The 18,628-nt window shown below is 34.7% G+C and overlaps 1 protein-coding gene and 1 long non-coding RNA gene across 2 annotated transcripts; one reads left to right on the top strand and one right to left on the bottom strand.

The window, feature by feature from the left end:
* The first annotated feature begins 2,600 nt into the window (after positions 1-2,600).
* On the top strand, positions 2,601-9,583 carry LOC112098272. The gene is made up of 3 exons (XR_002905364.1): positions 2,601-2,686; positions 7,962-7,963; positions 9,571-9,583. It is a non-coding gene; the product is annotated as an uncharacterized LOC112098272 (long non-coding RNA).
* Positions 3,397-10,377, bottom strand: LOC18042155 (filament-like plant protein 4). The gene is made up of 6 exons (XM_006435087.2): positions 9,980-10,377; positions 8,892-9,020; positions 8,169-8,388; positions 5,606-8,036; positions 5,041-5,095; positions 3,397-4,129 (listed from the first exon to the last, which is right to left on the bottom strand). Exons 2-6 carry the CDS (start codon positions 9,012-9,014, stop codon positions 3,683-3,685), a joined length of 3,276 nt encoding a protein of 1,091 aa, XP_006435150.1. The 5' UTR covers positions 9,015-9,020; positions 9,980-10,377; the 3' UTR covers positions 3,397-3,682.
* Between the last annotated feature and the right edge of the window lie 8,251 nt (positions 10,378-18,628).

Raw genomic sequence — 18,628 nt, 5'->3', positions numbered from 1 at the left:
CAGAGCAATAAGATAACATTTTCTATGATCTTGTTCATTCACTGAATTCGGCTGAGTTTTACATAATTGAAATTGATAATATATACCCAGCCGTGTGTAGCATGCCATGCGAGACTTGTAACTCTCGTGTAACATTTGTATGGCCTACCTCATCGGTGGATTAAATTGTTGGAAAAAGTAACCGAAAATTTTGGCCTTTTTTCAAGTCAATTTTGTTCACAGAAGCTGGCTCGCTGAAGGAAACTCAATAATATTTAAGAAGTAAGGGACCACCATCCATGGAAATTAATGGAGACAAAGTTCACATGTTGAATAGTATACTCAGCCGAAGATGCTCTGAGCTTTCGATTCTTTGTTTTAATTAGCTAGCTAAGAAAAACGTTAGATTCAAATCCTATAGCTTACGTACGCTTGGTTTATGTATGCGTTTTCTTATTATTTATTCTTCCATGTCTTTTCAACGTCTTTTCCCTGTTAATTCATGCACGCTCCTGCCAGTTTTATTCCTTCCTCGAACTTACTTGCTGTAATCATATAGAGTACGAAATAATTCGCTACATAAAAATGGTATACGCTCCAGAATGACTAATGTCGGGTCAAGAATTATTCTTTTACGATTTCATGTTCGACAACTACTAATTAATCACGTATGTTTTCAAATAAAGTGGGTTTTTTGAGGGGGGGGGGGGGGGGGGGAGGAAAGAAAAAGAAAAATCTTAGGTTTTTCATGCATACGCACTCGCTATTTGTTGAATTCTTGTTGCGTAGATATTTTAAGCTTATTTAACTTAATGGGAACAAAAATTTGTATACAATTGATCGTATACCCAAGACTTTCTCTCAGATTTTTGTGTTCATCTATCGTATTATAATACATTATTTAATGCCACTATATCAATGAATATAAGCTAATGATAGAAGTGGGTGGAATGGTCTGGATTATTGGCAACAAAACTCATGTGATTGTATCAATTCAAGTTGTTTAAATGTCACATTATGTTATCTTGTTAGCAATATGGCATAATTGAAGGAGGGCATACGTAGATTTGAAATCTCAATCAACCTGTCGGCTGAGTGCTAATCTCTCCTCTTAATGCCAATGATGGCATCAAACGTTGGCGATTAAGGCAAAATCAAGGTGCAAGCAAGTCCAATTATTGCAATTAATTTCGCAAAAAAAAGGGGGACGTGCTGTTTCTTCGTTTTGTATGAGTTGAATTTCTTTTCTCCGTCACTACCCATCAAAATTAAATCAATATACATGCAGAATCAATTACGGTAATGAAGGAAACTTCTTACTTCAAGATAAATTTTGAGTAGAGTCTCAAAAGGACAAGAAAACTCACATGATGAACCAAAAAGAAAGGGAGGTGATCCCACCACTACTTCATCACTAACAAAAAGTTGAACTCATAAGAAACGGAGGAACAAGTTAAAAGAAAATTTGAATTTTTAAACAAATGAGATATTATATTAAACAGAAACTTCTAATTTGTAAATGCATTTCTCAAAACCAAAATTGTCAAAAGAGAATTATAAAATTCATTTATGTCATTCAGTGGAGGACAAAAGTCCAGCAAGAAAGTAGATGATAATTGAAGTTATGCATGGCTGATATTATTCATCAATACCCACTTAAATTTGACGCCGCTTGTTCGTTCTCCCCAACGGCTGTACTGATGTATTGTTTGTCACTGTCGCTGTTTAATAAATAATCTTCTGCTTCTTTCTTTTGTCTCAGTCAATTGAAATTTGAACAATGCAGAGCCACTCATGTTCCGGGGTAAGCTGCGTCGTACGGCACACTTTGTTGGGTTCATTTGCACTGAAACTTTTGTGTCAAATTTTTTATGCCTAAGTTGAAATTTATTTATTTGTTTTTTCATTGACAAATGACACTGTATGAAATCTAGCATGTTCACTTTGTCATCCTAATTAAATGAACCAGACAAAGACAATATCACAAACGAAATCCTGGTGTGCTTCACATTGAAGACAAGATATGCAATATGGATTAATTAAATGCTCGGTAAATTTCTACCGAGACAAATATCCATGAATTCCGTATGAAATTTTAGTCCAAACTTGCGTGCTATATTTTCGAGCACCTTTGAGCTTGTACTGCTCGAAGCAAACAAATTGACAAAACCCAAAAAAAAAATGAGATGGAATATAAATATATTTATTAGCAACCATAATTCTTTATTTCTTATAATTATTTTGAAATTAAATACGGTGGCATTCGTATGGAGTCAAAAATGAGAACATGCATGTTTGTTGGGGCCCGGGGGCGCAATGAACCCAGCTTCATCATCAATAAATGTGAGGCAGTTTCTGGTTATGGCTGGTTTTTTTTTTTTTGAAACTGATTAATCATCAGATTACTGCATTACACAGATATTTACAACAACTGCTTATTGTAGCAGAGATATTACACTGATATTTACAATCAGATATACATGATTGGGACTTACATTATTACAATGAATTCTATGAAGTACATGCCCAATACAAATAACCTCTCACAGGAGAGGATGTCCATACTCCACTTGCATTTCACAAGGGAGAATGATTTTTTAAATATAAAGAACATTTAGCCCCACAATACTTTTGTGGGGGCTAGAACCGCTGCCCTCACAATGCTTGTGAGGGCAGCAGCCCACCACTTCGGCCAAGGCCGAAGTGGGTTATGGCTGGTTAGTGAGTTGATGGCGAGGGTTGTTGCTTTTTGGCGAGTGTGCTGAGATATTTTTTGGGCTCACAAAGTGGGTCTGGGTGTTTACTTCTTTAGCTCACTGAATGACATATAAATGAGTCAGAGAATTGAGATGAAAATCTTCACATATTTTGTGGAAAGACTTGTGCGAATAGCCCACAAGATTCTTAACTTCCAAATGTCAAATTATTGCACCTACAATTATTGTTGTTGTTGTTGTTATTATTATTATTATTTGTTGTATAGAATCTAATATCTCGAAGAAAGTAAAAATTCAAAAATTGAAATATCACCCAAGTATTATGAATTCTCAGAAATAATAATATCGAAGACGACTACGTTGCTTTAACGTCAACCTAACAAAGGGTCCAGCTCTCTTAAGAGTGCGAGCTCCAACACGGAAATCAAATAAAATATCATCCATCAGTCTGAGATTAAGAAGACCAATCTGTGGAACTTTGTGGCGGATCACCATTTGTCTTCCTTTACATAATGATATTCGAATCATTGCAAAAAAAAAAAAAAAAAGATATTTGAATCACTTTTCAGTAGATTCTACTTATTTTTTAAATTACACTTATTCAAAAGTTAAAAATAATACATGGTAAGTCTTTTGACAAACAATCTCGGTTTGTCTGAAGTGGGAAGTCAAATTTTATAAACACTGCCACATAAACACATTCAAAATACCTTTTTGTAACAGTTGAAAAACTATGTCATGTTCAATTAACAAAATTACAGTAGAAGAAATACAAATTAACTGACATGGACATCATTCCCTTCATATACATTCATTAGTTACAAGAATTACCACAAGTTGAAAGCATCATTTTTTGTAACATTGTACCCAAGAGAATTCAGCTTCACAAGTTGAATCTCGCATCAGCCTGGTGTTTCAGATAATTATACTAACGACCCTTTTCAACAACACAATGTTATTATGCCTGCGAGCTGCAAGCCTCATGGCTAATGCCCATTCCTTCCCTTCGACGAAAAGAATCTGCTAAATCCTCTCGAACTTTTCTCTGGAGTTGGGGCAGAAGTGGAGGATGAGGAGGTTGATTTGGTAGGCCTGTGTTTCGGATGCTTTGAATTGATCGGCGATTTGTTGATGCTTGCTTCATTCTCAGATGGGCTACATGGGGAGGTATATAAATCCAGAGGGGATTCGGCACCCACTCTATGTGGCTGTGCATTGGCAGAAGTAACACTGTCCATTTCTGCATGATCAAACTCTTGTAAACTTGCAGTAGCAGGTTCTCCGGGCAAGAATTCACCTTTTTGACTCCTCTCGCTGTATGGAGATCCTATGACCTCCGACTGTGGACGCAAAGATTTCAACTGCTTGCCCAGAAGAAGTATAGTTTCTTGACACTCAGCTAGTCTCTCTGCTGCAGCAGCCAAGTCTCTGTCCTGTGGCTCAAAGAAAACATCACAATAAGCAACAACAAAGCTAAAACAAATACTTTACAATGTGTTTGACACACTGTATTATATTATATTGTATTAGGCTGTAATGTAATACTATATTTGATATAGTATGAATTATATTATATAAAATAATTTTTTTTTATTATAATCTTTATATTAAATTAACAATTTAAGACTCATTTATATTTTTTATTATTTATATTTAATTAATAATTCAAATTTTTGTAATTAAAATAAACAATTTACAGAGCCTGCCACCACAAGCCGCTACACACTGCTGCCGACCGTACTTTAGTGTCATTTAAGGCATATTTTAGTACCATTAGAATCCTTAATATCGGGAATATACAACAGTGCAACAATTACCAGCAAAGAAATTTTCATTCACCATAAATCTAAGGTCAAATTTTCACTTTTCAAATCTTTAACAGTAGATTCGTGACAAACGAAAGCTTTTTTTTTTGTAATAATTGCATAATTGGGTAGCCTCAATAATAAAGATTCTAGTTGTACTAAATTTTAGCATAAAACACAATGTTATGTGGTGGTTACTAGCAGCCGGCTGATGTCAAATTGTGGCCAACAGTTTATCAGCGTGGCCGACAGTTTATCAGCACTGGCTTTATTTAATATTATATTTTTATTTAGTTTTTATTAATTAAATAAAAAATAATGTGAACAGCGCCATACTCTCGACCCCCAGGGTTTGTTTAATGTGTCACCGTACAATTCACCATAATGTGAACAAAAAGATTTACCAAACACGGGATTGCATTAAACAAGAAGTTTTATTTTAGCTAATGCAATCCATGTAATTTAGTGTGCCAAACATGCCCTTAGGATTTAAGTACACATCTAAGTTTTAAGGAAACTTGATGGGAATATAGTCTTACCTGTTTGATCTTGTTTTCATCAGCCTCTGAGGAACAAACAGCGCAATTCTCATTCCTAAAAGTAATCAACATTACAGGAATCAGAGTGAGGATCAAAGCTGGATAAAGCAAGAATAATAACTCCTCAAGGTAAACTGACCATAAGTTCAAACAAATCAAGACAGTTAAAATGGATGTGAAAAATGGAGCACAATTCAACAAAGTCAAGTAACTAATTATCTTGGTCATTAGACCTTATTGAATATTGAGAATTTGAAGTTAATCCAAGGTGGGCAAGCAAATCCACAGCCAAAACTCTTCCCTTTATGCTAAAACTTAACAATTAGCAACATATTTAATTCCAGAGGTAACTCGCTGAATTCCTTAACCTATGCACAATCAGGCAGATTTACTATCTTTAATCCTGCACACAAGGAAAGTGGCCTTTTCCGGGCAGCATACAGATTTCATTGACATTGACCTCAAAAGTAGAGAAGGGATTGAGTCAAGGCATGCACCCAAGTTATTGTATTGAACAAATTAGACAAATTAATTCAACTAACATCTAAATAAGTTTGATGATTACCTTTGTAATTGCTCCTCAAGTTCCTTGCATTTTGCCATAGCATTGTGATGACTCATTTTTTCATCTTGAAGCTCATTTTCCAAACTTTCAATTTTTGCTCGCAAAAGGTTCACTTCAGCCTCTAATTCCTGGGCATGTGTTTCAAGCGACCTGTATGACTCTGCCATACATTTGAGCTGTGTCTCAGCCAAGCTATTTGACTTCTGAGCCGAAGCCAGCTGTGCTTTAACTTCAGCTAGCAGCTGTTCAGTTTCATATAATTGAGACTTGGTCATCTCCAAATTTTCAGTACATCTAGCTAGATCAGTTGCCAAGTTATCTTTCTCCAACTTCAATTCTTCAAATTCCTCTAATGTGAATTTGCAAGCTGTTGTTTCGGATTCATAGGCTGCAACTATACTACCATCATCAGGAACCTCCGGATCTGAAGTGGGATTAGAAATGTGGGCACAGCCATTTGGATATCTTTCTCCTGATGTATCTTTCTTTATAACCTTATTCTCAGGTAAAGCAACCTTATCTATGCAATCAGGGCTATTTGGCTCAATTTCAGTGTCCTTGTAACCCATAACATTTATTCTGAGTTCACTAGCTTTAGCTAAAACATTGGAAAGGGCAAAAACAAAATCAACCAAATATGTGTTGCTGTCTATAACCTTGTTAAAGGAGACATAGAACTCCTCAATCTTTTGGCTGAATCCATTTTCATTGGTTGTGTCATGCACTGCCCTTGCCTCTTTACCCAGGAATAATACAAAGTCATGAATTTGAGAAATGGCAGCCACCAATTCTTGGCTTATAACCTGTACAGTCAAATCAATTTTCCTCTCTGTATTTAAACTGGCATCTCCAGGATAAGCCTCTGCACTGCATGAGACATCAGAACATTTAACTTCTTCAGATATACAATTTGCAGAGTGCTGATGCAGAGTAACATGTTCATCCTCCACAACACGTTTAATATCCTCCACTATTTTTCCCATATCAGCATCTTTGGAGATGGTCTCGAGAAGCATGGAGATTCTTGATCGAAGCTTCATTAGTTGAGGTTGGCCTGCATCAGCTTCAGGATTGACAGTAGACGATTCCGTATTAGAAGATAACTTATCTACTGATGGATTCATGTCTCGCTGCTGTTCAGACAGCAGATCTTCACCAGAAGTGACTGCTCCAGAAGCATCATGGTTCAAAATGTCAGACGTCTTGTTGTTTGGACCATTAGATGCAGTGATGGTACCATTTGAATTTGTATCATTTGACAAACAAGCCAGCTTCTCCATCTCCAGAAAGTCATCCATAAGCTCCAAATGCTTTGGGGTTTCAGCTTTGTTTGACTTCTCAACATTCTTTTCCTTCTTGATCTGGGAGAGCTCAGATATCAATGCCGTTGCCCAAGAGTCAGCACAGCTTACCTTGTCATCATTGTCATCTTCAGACATTGAGGTCAAGCTAGGGGGATTGCTAGCATTTTGACTTGTGTAACCTTCAGCAGCAATCTGAACCACAGACTTTGTTGGACTTTTCTGTTGAGTGCTGGTCTGCATTTGTGCTTCCAAACTTTGCAGCTTGCTCGCTGTCTTAGCACACAGATTCCTTGAAGCCTGCAATTCACTGTTACGCTTTGCCAAAGCTTCTTTCAGCATTTTTGTTTCTTCTTCCATTGCCAATAACCGCTCTGTGAGAAACTCATTCTCCTTTTGGAATTTCTGTACATTGTCAAGTGAAAACTCAGACACTGGGGATAAGTGTGGACTAGTTGGTTTAACAGGAGACCTCTTTAGTCTGGAATCTCCATAGTCTTTGCCTAAACTTTCTACCTCCATCTTCATCTGTGCCAGAGCAGCAGGACCCGGCAACTTCTTCCGCACAAGACCGCGTAATCTTTGGCACTCTGCTTCTAGTTTAGCTATCTTCTTGACACCCTCCATATGTTGCTTGTTGGCTGCTTCTGCAGACCTCATGCTCATGTTCTTTTCTTCATTACGAATTTCTAGCTCTTTGGAAACAATGTGCAGCTCATATTTTGCTGAATTGATTTCCCTTTCACATTGTTCAATATTGCCCTTCAGAAGTTCAATTTCGGCTTCGGCTTGTGATTTTTCTTCACTTATCTTGATTAGCATATTAGAACGTTCTTGCAAAGACCTTGAAAGCGTGGCATTTTCAGCTGCAGACCTGAGGAGTTCTTGCTCAAAGTTTGCTATCTTCGCTTCAAACTCAAGCCTAATTTTGTCCCATTGTTTAGTTTTGGTAAGAACAAAATCTTGCAATTTCTGCTCATGATCTTCCTTCAGGTTCCGTATCTGCCTCATGCACTCTTTAAGAGCACCATCCAAATGTGCTGCTCGATCTTCAGCAGTGAGCTTTGAAAGTGTTACAGATTCTAAATGATTTTTCAATGCCAAAGCTTCTGCTTCTGCCTTTTCCCATCCTGCAGGAGAAAGAAGGTTTCATTTCAGAAAGTGAGTACAAGAGGAATTGAAAAACCTGTAATCTTAAAGACCATCTTAATTTTTAGCAGGGATGACTTTTCACTTGTAGTAAGAATGGCTCAGCAGCATACCTGAGACAGCTTCTTCAGCAACCTTGGTATGTTGTTTCACCAGATCCTCCTTAGCAGAGATCTCTGAATTTGCTGCTGACAGCTTCTCATTCAATTCTTTAATCTGTTCCTCCATTGTCTGAACTTGTTCCTCATATGTCTTTACTTGATTCTCCAGACCAGTCAGATGTGAATATGATTCCACAGAAATTTGAACATATTTTGGTTTTTTGTAATTGTCCTGTCATTATAAATGAGAATCAACAAAAATAAGAAGGAAAATTAACCTCATATACGGACAGAAACCAATTGCCAGGGCTTCCTGTGCTAACAAAGACTGCCGTGATGAGCTAAATGGCCTTTTTGAAAAAATAAGTCTGTTGATTAAATAAAAGGCTTAACCAATAAAAAAAATGAAACTTGTTATTCTTTTTTCCTAGTTCAGTTTTACTATCCTAACTCTGCATTCACTATTTCACCCATTAACATCAAGCTGCATGGTATTTCATGTTAATACAATTAAGGAAATCAGTTTGATTAACCAAAATGATAACTCTTACAAAACATATCGATACAATAAAGGACTCTTGAAGGTTCAAATAGTCATATGTTGGTAAGAGAGCCCCAAGTTCAATAATCATGAAAGAATGAGTATAATTCATAAGCATACAGATGGTCAAAATTTTATTTGCAGATTTAGCAATTATTGTTGTAAAACTGAGTGACTGGTATCAATGGCCACACCTGCTCGCCTTGGGATCCAGCAGAAGCTGAAGCAGCCAGAACAGAGTCCAATGCAGCAGCAGCTGCCTTCTCAGCTTTTTCAGATGATGATTTTTTCTTCCAGGGCCAACTCCGGCGGTCCATCTTAAACTGTAACGTTTGCAGTACTTAAAATTAAAAAAGAAGTACACAAAAAAGAGAGTGCATAATAGTGCATTACTTAATTCACTAAGAAAGAATTAAATCGAAACAATAAAAAGGAAAATAACTAAGTACTTGCCTAGCATGTGAAATTAAAATGATGACAGTAATCCAAACAAAAAATTTGTTAATAAAATTATTATTGAACTGAAATAAGACTCCCCAATTTTTGTCCTACATCAATCATACATTGTTAGTCAGCTATCAAAATCTGAAGCCTTTAAAACCAAAACGTCCAGAACATTACTGTTTCAAGCGTCCAATAGAAGTATATCAATTGCGTGGTATCAACACTTAAGATCTGAATATATATCGGTCGCTTAAGATATTATACAATTTTACATCGAATGAGAGAAGAAACTACCAAAAAAAATAAAAATAAAAAATCTTAAATATTAATCAATTTATTTTTAATATAAATCAAATGAGATCCAAATTAATCGGAAAAACTATAAGCTATAATAATAAGAAGAAGAGGATTGTAGAAGGAAAAAATAAGAAAGAAGAAGAAGAATTCAGATTAAAATGACAGTGACAGAGTAACACTGGGAATAAATAAAAGACCTAGAGAAAACGTCGAAAATTCCAAAATCAGGATTAAAAACAAAAGATTCCCACAATGTTAAGTGCTGAAACTGTAAATCAAAACCAGAAACAAACAGAAGGGAACCTTGAAACGGAAGCTCTTAAAGAACAGATACAAACCACACCGACAAAAAAACAAAAGAAAGATAAGAAACAAAAGCATTCAGAGTTTGGTTGATTTTAAAATAAAGCCAGAGACTGTTTTCAAGAAGTAGCAAAATGAAAACACAACATGAACTCAAAATAGTAAAACAAAATGACAAACATACAAAGTAAATTGAACAATAATTTGTGAAGACGATTCTGGTTGATAACACACCTACCAGGAGTAATGTAGCTTCCTGAAGGGATATAAAAGCGTACGGAACTGGAGTAAAACTCAGTTATTACAGTGACCAATTTTGTTTTTGTTAGTGATTCAGATATGATATGAAGATCTGTTGTTAAGCATCTGAAAGGCGCCGTTCTCTTGCAGTCCTAGTTATTGAGAAACTAATGAGGATGAGGTGGTTGTTCCGGCGGAGGAGGCGGTGGTGGTTGTGGACTTAGGTGTCACTTGAAAGGCAAGACGTTGCAAAACAAAGGCTCCTAAACCCATCACCTTTTAAATATTATCATTTTTCTTTTCCGAAAGGCTTGAAAAAATAAATGGAAATAATACTCTCTCTTTTTTTTTTTTTTCTGTTGTTTCTTCTTCTGTGTTAATAATAAATATTATAATATCTGAATACGTGAGGGGTTATTACTTCTTAAATTCAGTCTGATTGAGAATGACAATCGTTTGACGGATTTGTCCCCGTGAAATCAAGGAATGGCCAAAGACGCCCCCACTCTTGAGCCAGAAGCTTGGCTGAGCTGTATTCGATTTTCGGAAAGTTCTGTTATAGTTTGTATGTTACGACTTTGGACCACCGTCACTACCCGCTACAGCTCATGAATATTCGAGTGCTAGTGCAGTGGCGGTAACATGTCATGACGCTGCATCGGAGTTCATGGATCATCAAATCTAGGCCGTTCGTCAGGCAATATTTGATATATTTTTTTCTTCTTTTGTCTCAACGGAGAGATTATGGGATCAACCTAAGAATTTGTTCTGTTGTGCTGTGCTGCGTTTGATTTGATCTGTCCCGACTGACAAAGGATGTCGATCTCGTTAAATTTGACAAAATGATGGCACTAGCTAGCCCTTGCTTTAGGCTAGACAAGATTTATCTCTACATGACCATGAGTTACCAAATCTGTATGAACTATCGTAAAATCGTGAATACAGCCTCTCACTTTACTTTACATGTCTTGTGACAATACAGAAGGTATGTATTTAAATTGATGAACATTTGGCAATGGTAGCAAACATGATGTCTACGTAAATGGTTACAAATGAGAGAATATTATATGGAACAAACATTTTACGTCGACAAATACGTGTACATTTATACACTACGGTTTGATTAATAACATATAACAATACTTTTGATGATGTTTTATTAATTAGTCCACTAAAATTCTTGCATCTAATTTTTTATTTTTTTTTCTATATACGTTTATGCATGAGGATGTTGTGTGTGTGTGTGAATGGTTTTATGACTACTGCAGATAAACGACGAGATTATTGTCATTTTGAGAATATGTGTACCATTAGCTTCCTTACCCCCCCCCCCCGCCCACATCATCACTGAGAGTAATCAGATTATAACTCGTATTACATAAGATTGTTGAGACTAGTTTATGGAAAAAAAAAAATTAAACTCCTATAATTAATTAATTTTATGAGAATTTAAACACATACTCTCACAATTCTCCCAATAAACCAAATACATATTATAATCAATAATCAACTTGGAATTACAACTTAAAGCATAAGCAAAACATATTATATTTTATCTTGTGGGTTATATGTCAGTTGCTAAATATTGTATGAAGTCATCATCTTCCCCAACAAAAGAATAAATAAAAATAATTAAATCATTCGACTGACAATTCCACTTAATAAGAGGAAATTTCAGGGTTCATAATCAGCTTTTTCAATAAAAAGGTTATTGGGGAGTTCACAGTCTAGCAACCAGACATGTGACTCAATTAGAGTGGAGTAAGTAAAAAGATTGTAACAGAGTCCAGTAAAAGAGTCTCTCTTCAAAATCTAACAATTTTTACTGTTCCCTGACCGATTGTGTTGCATGTCATGGGCTGAGTCTTTGTGGTCCTCATTTACAAATCCCTACATTTTGTACGCTTTTGTCTTGACACTCATGACGATTTTTATAAGCTAATAATGGCTTTCAAAAGGAAATGAAAAAATAAAAAAGTAATACGGAAAATTTTATTAGTTTTGGAGCAATGAGATTTGATGGTAGATTGTGAGTATCTAATAAGAAGCTAGGCATCTGTATATGTCGTTTTCTACAAAGCTAATAAGTATCTCTTTCTACCTCTCCAAATGTATTGAAGTTTGATTTTTCCTCCAATAAGCAAAACAATCTGCTTTGGATTCTAAAGCAAAGTCATCGGAAATGAAAACAACAGGAAGCCTTCGTGGTGGGCGTAGCAAAAATATGGTCATGTTTCTCTTCAAAGCATAAAAAAGGACGCAGGCAGAATTTGCTATATCTAAAGTCACGCCATCAAATCTTTTGACATAATAATTCCCTTTTAAGCATATCTAGTAAAATTGTTGTATGCATAGTATCCTTATTTTTCGTTATGACCTAAATTTTTTCTCCTAATTGACCAACAAATTTTCATGTGTCATAATTTGATTGAGGGTTTGAAATAAAATTTGAGAGGGTGTGACCTTAGTCGTTGTACCGTAGTAATTCCCTTTTTTAATTGTATAGAATGTATGAAGAATGAAGTGACGGAACTACTGGTGAGTTTTTCTTTCTTTCAAAAAAAAATCTTTTCAAATTTTTAAAATATATAGACGAAATTGAATGTGAAATGGACACAGGAACGGAGGTGAAGCTAATGTATGGGTACTATTACATTTCCTAGGTTGTTTCTAAAGTCAAACTTATTTTTTGGATCTGACTGACCTTTGTTTCTGACTATAAACAGCTGCAAAGCCTGCAGCCAGAAAACACATGGTTACTTTTCCCATTGTAACCTTATTCGTTCTTTTCCTGATTAAAATAACTTTGGACGGCCGTGATTTGCTTTCATCCTGTTGAATGTTGATTCTTGGCTTCAAAGAAGAGGAATGTGTGACGTGGGATGAGTAAATCAAGCAACTATTCTACATTTGTCCAGTAGCCAACCACACGACGACATGTCAGCATGCTTGGTCACCCCGGAAAATAACTGCATGAATATTTTCGAGTCCCATCAATCCATGGGGGCGCGTGTACAGCCCCAGCACTCTTAATGCATACACCAACGGGTGACGTAATATTCCGGTTTTAAAACTAATTTCTTTATTTTATTGTAGCATAGACAATGATGTTTTATCCCAAATAAAAATAACCCAATAAATATATATATATATATATATAGACAATGATATTATCTTGAGAATCGTCATATACGTACCATTGAAAATCTCTAATAATACTAATTCCTAATGAAACTATACTTAATCAAACAAGTACGTATAGTTCAATAAACAAAAAACTAATGATAATGAAATGAACCGAACTTTGTTTTACTCGAATTTTATATGATGCAAACGTTAATAAACTAATCACACGCTAATTGGAATTTTTTTTTTTATTGTAATCTTTCGTGTTAATTAAAGAGCAAACATGGTTTGTAAAGCACCGTCAATAGAGTGAGAACTGAGAACTGAGAACTGAGAACTGAGAACCAGGCAGAGGAGAAAGGAGATAGATTAGGTGCGACGTGTGAGACCCAAGACGCAGCATATGGTCCCCACCAGAAAGACTCGCACGTGCATACTCACAGACATTGAAGCGCGTCTGAAATACGGCCCATGATGTAAGAGGGCCAGATCCTTAATAGTGGAGCAGAAGAAAGAGTAGCATCCAAGGAAAAGAAAAATTAAAAAATACATACTTAAAAGAGACACGTGGTCCCTACGCTCCACACGTTTTTGTGTGGCGATAGCCTATTTATCAAGTGGGATCCACCTGCAATTTACTTACACGTGTCAAAAGGAAGCCACCACGTTTCATTAAAACCGGATGCCCGGGCCCCAATTGTCGAAGCTGACAGCGTCGGCAGAGAGTCGAAGAAAAGAAAAAGGAAAGAGAAAAATGAACGCTGTGCAGCGTTTACCTGCCCAATCACGACAAATCATCATTAAAACACCCCCAAACAAAAATGCAATAAAACAGCGATGCTAGCGAAAAGTATCATTACATTTATCTGACCAGTTTAGACAACAGAAGCTCCAGAATACCTTTTGTATCCCGGAACGGAGACCAGGGCGTTTTGCAAAACGGATAGGGTTATTTTCGGAAACTCAAGTTTTGAGCACTTGGTCACTGTACGTGCACGCCTGAATTCGGGTGTATTATTTAACAACGAGGTACTCATCAATCGTTGTCGTAAATGAATAAAGGCGAAGCGAACCACTTTTATTTATAAAATCCCGTGAGTGGGCTTTGGTAACCTGCATCTGCATGCATGAGTTGTTTTTCTCATGTGTTTACAGATGGTATCTTCTTGTTCTCGAGTAAATAATTTATTTTATTTTTCATTCCTCAACTTAATTTTAATTTATTTCGACTTCATAAAAATTAATTCACTGTAAAGTATTTAATAAATATTAGTTATCATACTTTAAAAACTAACGTATTTTGATCTACCACTGATGTGATAAAAAAATCTATAATATTTTATTATTTTTTCATCAAACTTATAATTTAAAAGTCATATTTACTCACACAATTAATATTTATTTTATAATTATAATTTTTTTCTCATAACAAAATCTTAATATTAAATTAGGTCTGAGTTTCTTATACAATCATTTAGGTTTCAATTAAATAATTGAGTAGGAGCATACATTTATCCTATAAAATATAAGTAGACTACAAAAATTAAATATCATAATACTAGTGATGATTAATATATAGACTATGTTATAATATAATTAATCTATAGTATCGTAACTTGCCATTATTCAAAGAAAAGCTATAAATATTTTAGATTCACGGTCTGCCCGATATATATGGTCAAATTCTTTTTTTATTTTATTTTATAATGTGTGAGCATATGAACGAAAAGGAGTTATGATGTTCCTAATCATGTCATTGCGTAAATATTTTCTGAACAAAATGACAACGAACCCGTTGGATACTCTCAATTTCTCCATTGAACATCCGTTTGAGATTATTACAAATGGTGCAATTGCAACCAAAAAAAAAAAAAAAAAAGAAACAGTACCCGAACCGACCGACAGACGACAGTGCTATCACTAGAAAAGCAAGAGAATAATGGGACTAAAGAGCATCAAAGTCGTACAATTGAAATAGCAAGCAAACTATATAATTTGGATCAACTAAATTACCCACTAATCAAAGAATTAGGGGTAGTTTAATAATTTAATAGTTTTTTAAAATCATACTTTGAAAAGTTACTCACTCTTTACTTTTTAGAATTTAATGGAGTGGTTTTGTGAAAAGTGATTTATAAAGAAATTTCTCAAACACTAAAATTAACATTTGATATTTCAAAATCACTCTTGAGTCTTATAAAAATAATCTCAAACGGGCCTTTAATCTGACAATTATTTGTAATACCGTTTTACATATAAAAAGGACAATAACATTACTTTCAATCTCCAGCATAAATTTGACTAACATCTAAACAAACTCAATCTTGTCATGCCCGTGTAGTTGTCACCAACCTGACCCACTGCCTGAAGTTAGGCCCCAAGTCATTTTCTCAAAACAAAGTATAATCAATTGATTGGTGTTAATTGAATTATTAGCTTCTAATTACTTATCCGACTTGTCTTTTTAATGATCATTATTGAGCTTTTGGACTTTTTATTATGTATGAAACTACATCATAAGATAATTTCACAATTGAAAACATCAATATCAAACCATAGAAAAATATAATAGAAATTAAATTAATTCCAACTGTAATCAAAGAATTAATGATGAGTAGATTGCGACAGTTGTACTTAGCCAAATTTTTTTTAAACGCAAATACTAAATAATAATATATATGCAAAGATCGTTTGGGTTTACGCAACAGACTGTTTTATTTTATTTTTATTTTTAAAATAATGAAATGCATATAAAGAGTTCATTAAAACAAACAAAAAACATAATGAAAAAAAAAACGATAAACAGCCCTAACAATTACAAATAAATAAATAAAATTCAAACACAGAATCGATATGCAAACGATCTATTGCAATACAACAGTAAGAGTTTCAAAGCCACAACTGTACAAAAGGAATATATACATTCAGAAATATAATGTCAATTTGTTAAATGCACATGGTCAAGTCATAAGAAAGTCTATTTTACTTACCAGTATTATAAATACATAATGGTCCCTTTTAATTAGCTCATCCATAATTACAATCAACCTGTTGTGATGTATTCAAGATATATATATATATATATATATATTTATTTATTTATTTATTTAAAACTGATTATACATCAGATTATTGTGAATTACACAAATATTTACAACTGCTATTACAGCAAACATTACACTTATATTTACAATCAAATATACATAAGTGGAACTTATATTGTTACATTAAATCTATGAAATACATGCCCAGACAAATAACCCTCACAGACGAGAGATATCTCTACTCCACTCGCATTTCGCAAGGGAGAAAGACTTGTAAATAAACTCCACACAAAAATACCTTATTAAAAGAAAAATCATTCATTAAAATGAAAGTCTGAAAAAGAGAATCGAAGAAACTATCTCACAATAGTTCTTACAATAGTAACATGCTACAATGTTATTCTTTTACTATTGACAAATTTATCATCATATGCATGAAATTATGTTTAAAATTTAGGATATACATCAAATTGAGAAATTAAAATAAACTTGAGTTAGAAACAGTGGTAACGTAGCCGGGGAAACTAAAACACTACCATACAGATCATGTCAACTCTTTGAGGCATCTTTATGGTGTTATAATTTTAGTGCATGTTAGAGGCAAAGATGACACTGCAACACAAAAGAGTATGAGTGAAGATATCAAAATATAATAATTGTATATGTAAAGAGAAAAAGGATAAAGGAAGGGATGGAAAGGGCAGTGGATGATTCCATATTGGCAAGTATTGTAAAGGGAAATTCCATTGCCAGCTAGAATGATAAGAGATAGCATCTTCGAATAGTTTAGTAATATTGGACTGGCTAGCTGTTACCAATTGCATCGATGACGGGCTACTTGTGGCCAAATTTTTTAAATTCGTTACACAACATACGATTTTGTTCTTTTGCTCCAAATTTTGTCACCAACAAAACTTAATTAGAGCCAGATTTTGCACGGGCACCCATGTATATATATGTGTGTTATTTTGATTTTTACTAACTATTAATTATGTAAAAAGACGTGTAACAAAGCCAAACATTTCAGCTTTGGGAAATGTATATTTGTGCGTGTCATCTGAAAAGGTGTGTTGAAACGATTTACGCACATATCATCGATTTGAATCTTATTGAAATCGTTGTGCGGAATACTTTATTGGTGTCGCTGCTTTTTTTTTTTTATTTCCAATTCTTGTTTGTTTTACACGAAAGATAACTTAAATGTTACAAGAGTTCAGCTTAGTAAAATATACAGTGATAGATGGGTGACAATGTTACTGTGTGAAAATATTTTCAAATACCCATGAAGATTTATTTTGTTTCGCTAATATTATTACATAATAACGGAAAAATACAACAAATTTCATTAGAATTATAATTCGTTTTTTTTCTATCGGTCAATTGACTTTACGCACATCAAATTAATATGAATTGGTAGCGTACGTGAACTCTTGAGCAGTGTGTCGACTCATATTTTTCATTCTGAAATCGTGCGGTATTCTATCCCTCTATTATTATTTTTTTTTCAAATTATGTCATGATCAGAGCAAGTGTTTCGCCGAAGAATTCCAAGTATAGGGTGAATGGCGAATGACTTTAACCCTCAGAATATCCTAAAAAAGGGCACTGGCAGTGGCAGGATGAAAATGATTGCTAACGTGGAGCCTAATAATACTTTTTTGGGGGAATTTTCAACCTTTGCTTTGCTGGTACGATAGAATTTTTATGTATGTCGAGAGAGATAGGATGGAATAAAATATCATAGGCGGAGATGAATGGAAACCTAAAAAATTATACCCATTTCAAGGACCCCACTCCTAACACAAGACAGCTTCATGCCACCCAAAGTAAAAGGGGGTTTTATCTTTGGATTCGATTTTGAGCCTTTGATACTTCTCCAAGTCACTTGCACTTTTCTTTTTTTCTTTTTTTTTTGGCTTCCCCTATGCCGATCATTATCACATTCTCAACTATTTGTCCTCAAATCTTATTGGCTTAATCAGCATATTAATTAGCATTACTTAATGGTTTATCGAGCTGCTTATCATTTGTCATTTGTAGCATTGTGGATCCAATGAAACCATGTGCGTGATATTTACACTTTCCAAAAATGCATATCAATAGTGTACTAAATTTTGCCTATAATACGGTGAGTTTACGCATGTTGTAATTTTGTGACGTGGATTAACCTAAAACCAACGTATGAAAATATTGCATGTCACAATACGAGTAACGTCACTCATTATATATACATACTAAAGGTAAAAATTTATACAACATAGACTGACGATTGAATATTTGGAATTTATAATATTTTCTATAGGGTCAGTGGTCGATATTTTAAAAAGGTACAGATGCAAACGTGCTCTCTATTAAGGCAAAAGGAAAGGTTTGGGGTTTTATGAGATGGAATGATTTATGGCTTCGAAGTGACACAAAACCGAACTTGTTGAAGGCTGGACCCTCTGTAGCTCGCAAATCGTAATTGGTCTTAATTG

This window comes from Citrus clementina, unplaced genomic scaffold, assembly GCF_000493195.1.
Source record: "Citrus clementina cultivar Clemenules unplaced genomic scaffold, Citrus_clementina_v1.0 scaffold_5, whole genome shotgun sequence".
Taxonomy (NCBI): domain Eukaryota; kingdom Viridiplantae; phylum Streptophyta; class Magnoliopsida; order Sapindales; family Rutaceae; genus Citrus; species Citrus x clementina.
This window is presented reverse-complemented; position numbering and strand designations above follow the sequence as displayed.

Excerpts from the sequence above, each read along its gene's own strand:
- LOC18042155 (XM_006435087.2), bottom strand. The coding sequence starts at position 9,014 with ATGGACCGCCGGAGTTGGCCCTGGAAGAAAAAATCATCATCTGAAAAA. Across the intron at positions 5,096-5,605 it reads CTTGAGGAGCAATTACAAAG|GAATGAGAATTGCGCTGTTT; the intron begins GTAATCATCAAA and ends GATTACTTTTAG. Across the intron at positions 4,130-5,040 it reads ATGAAAACAAGATCAAACAG|GACAGAGACTTGGCTGCTGC; the intron begins GTAAGACTATAT and ends TTTGAGCCACAG.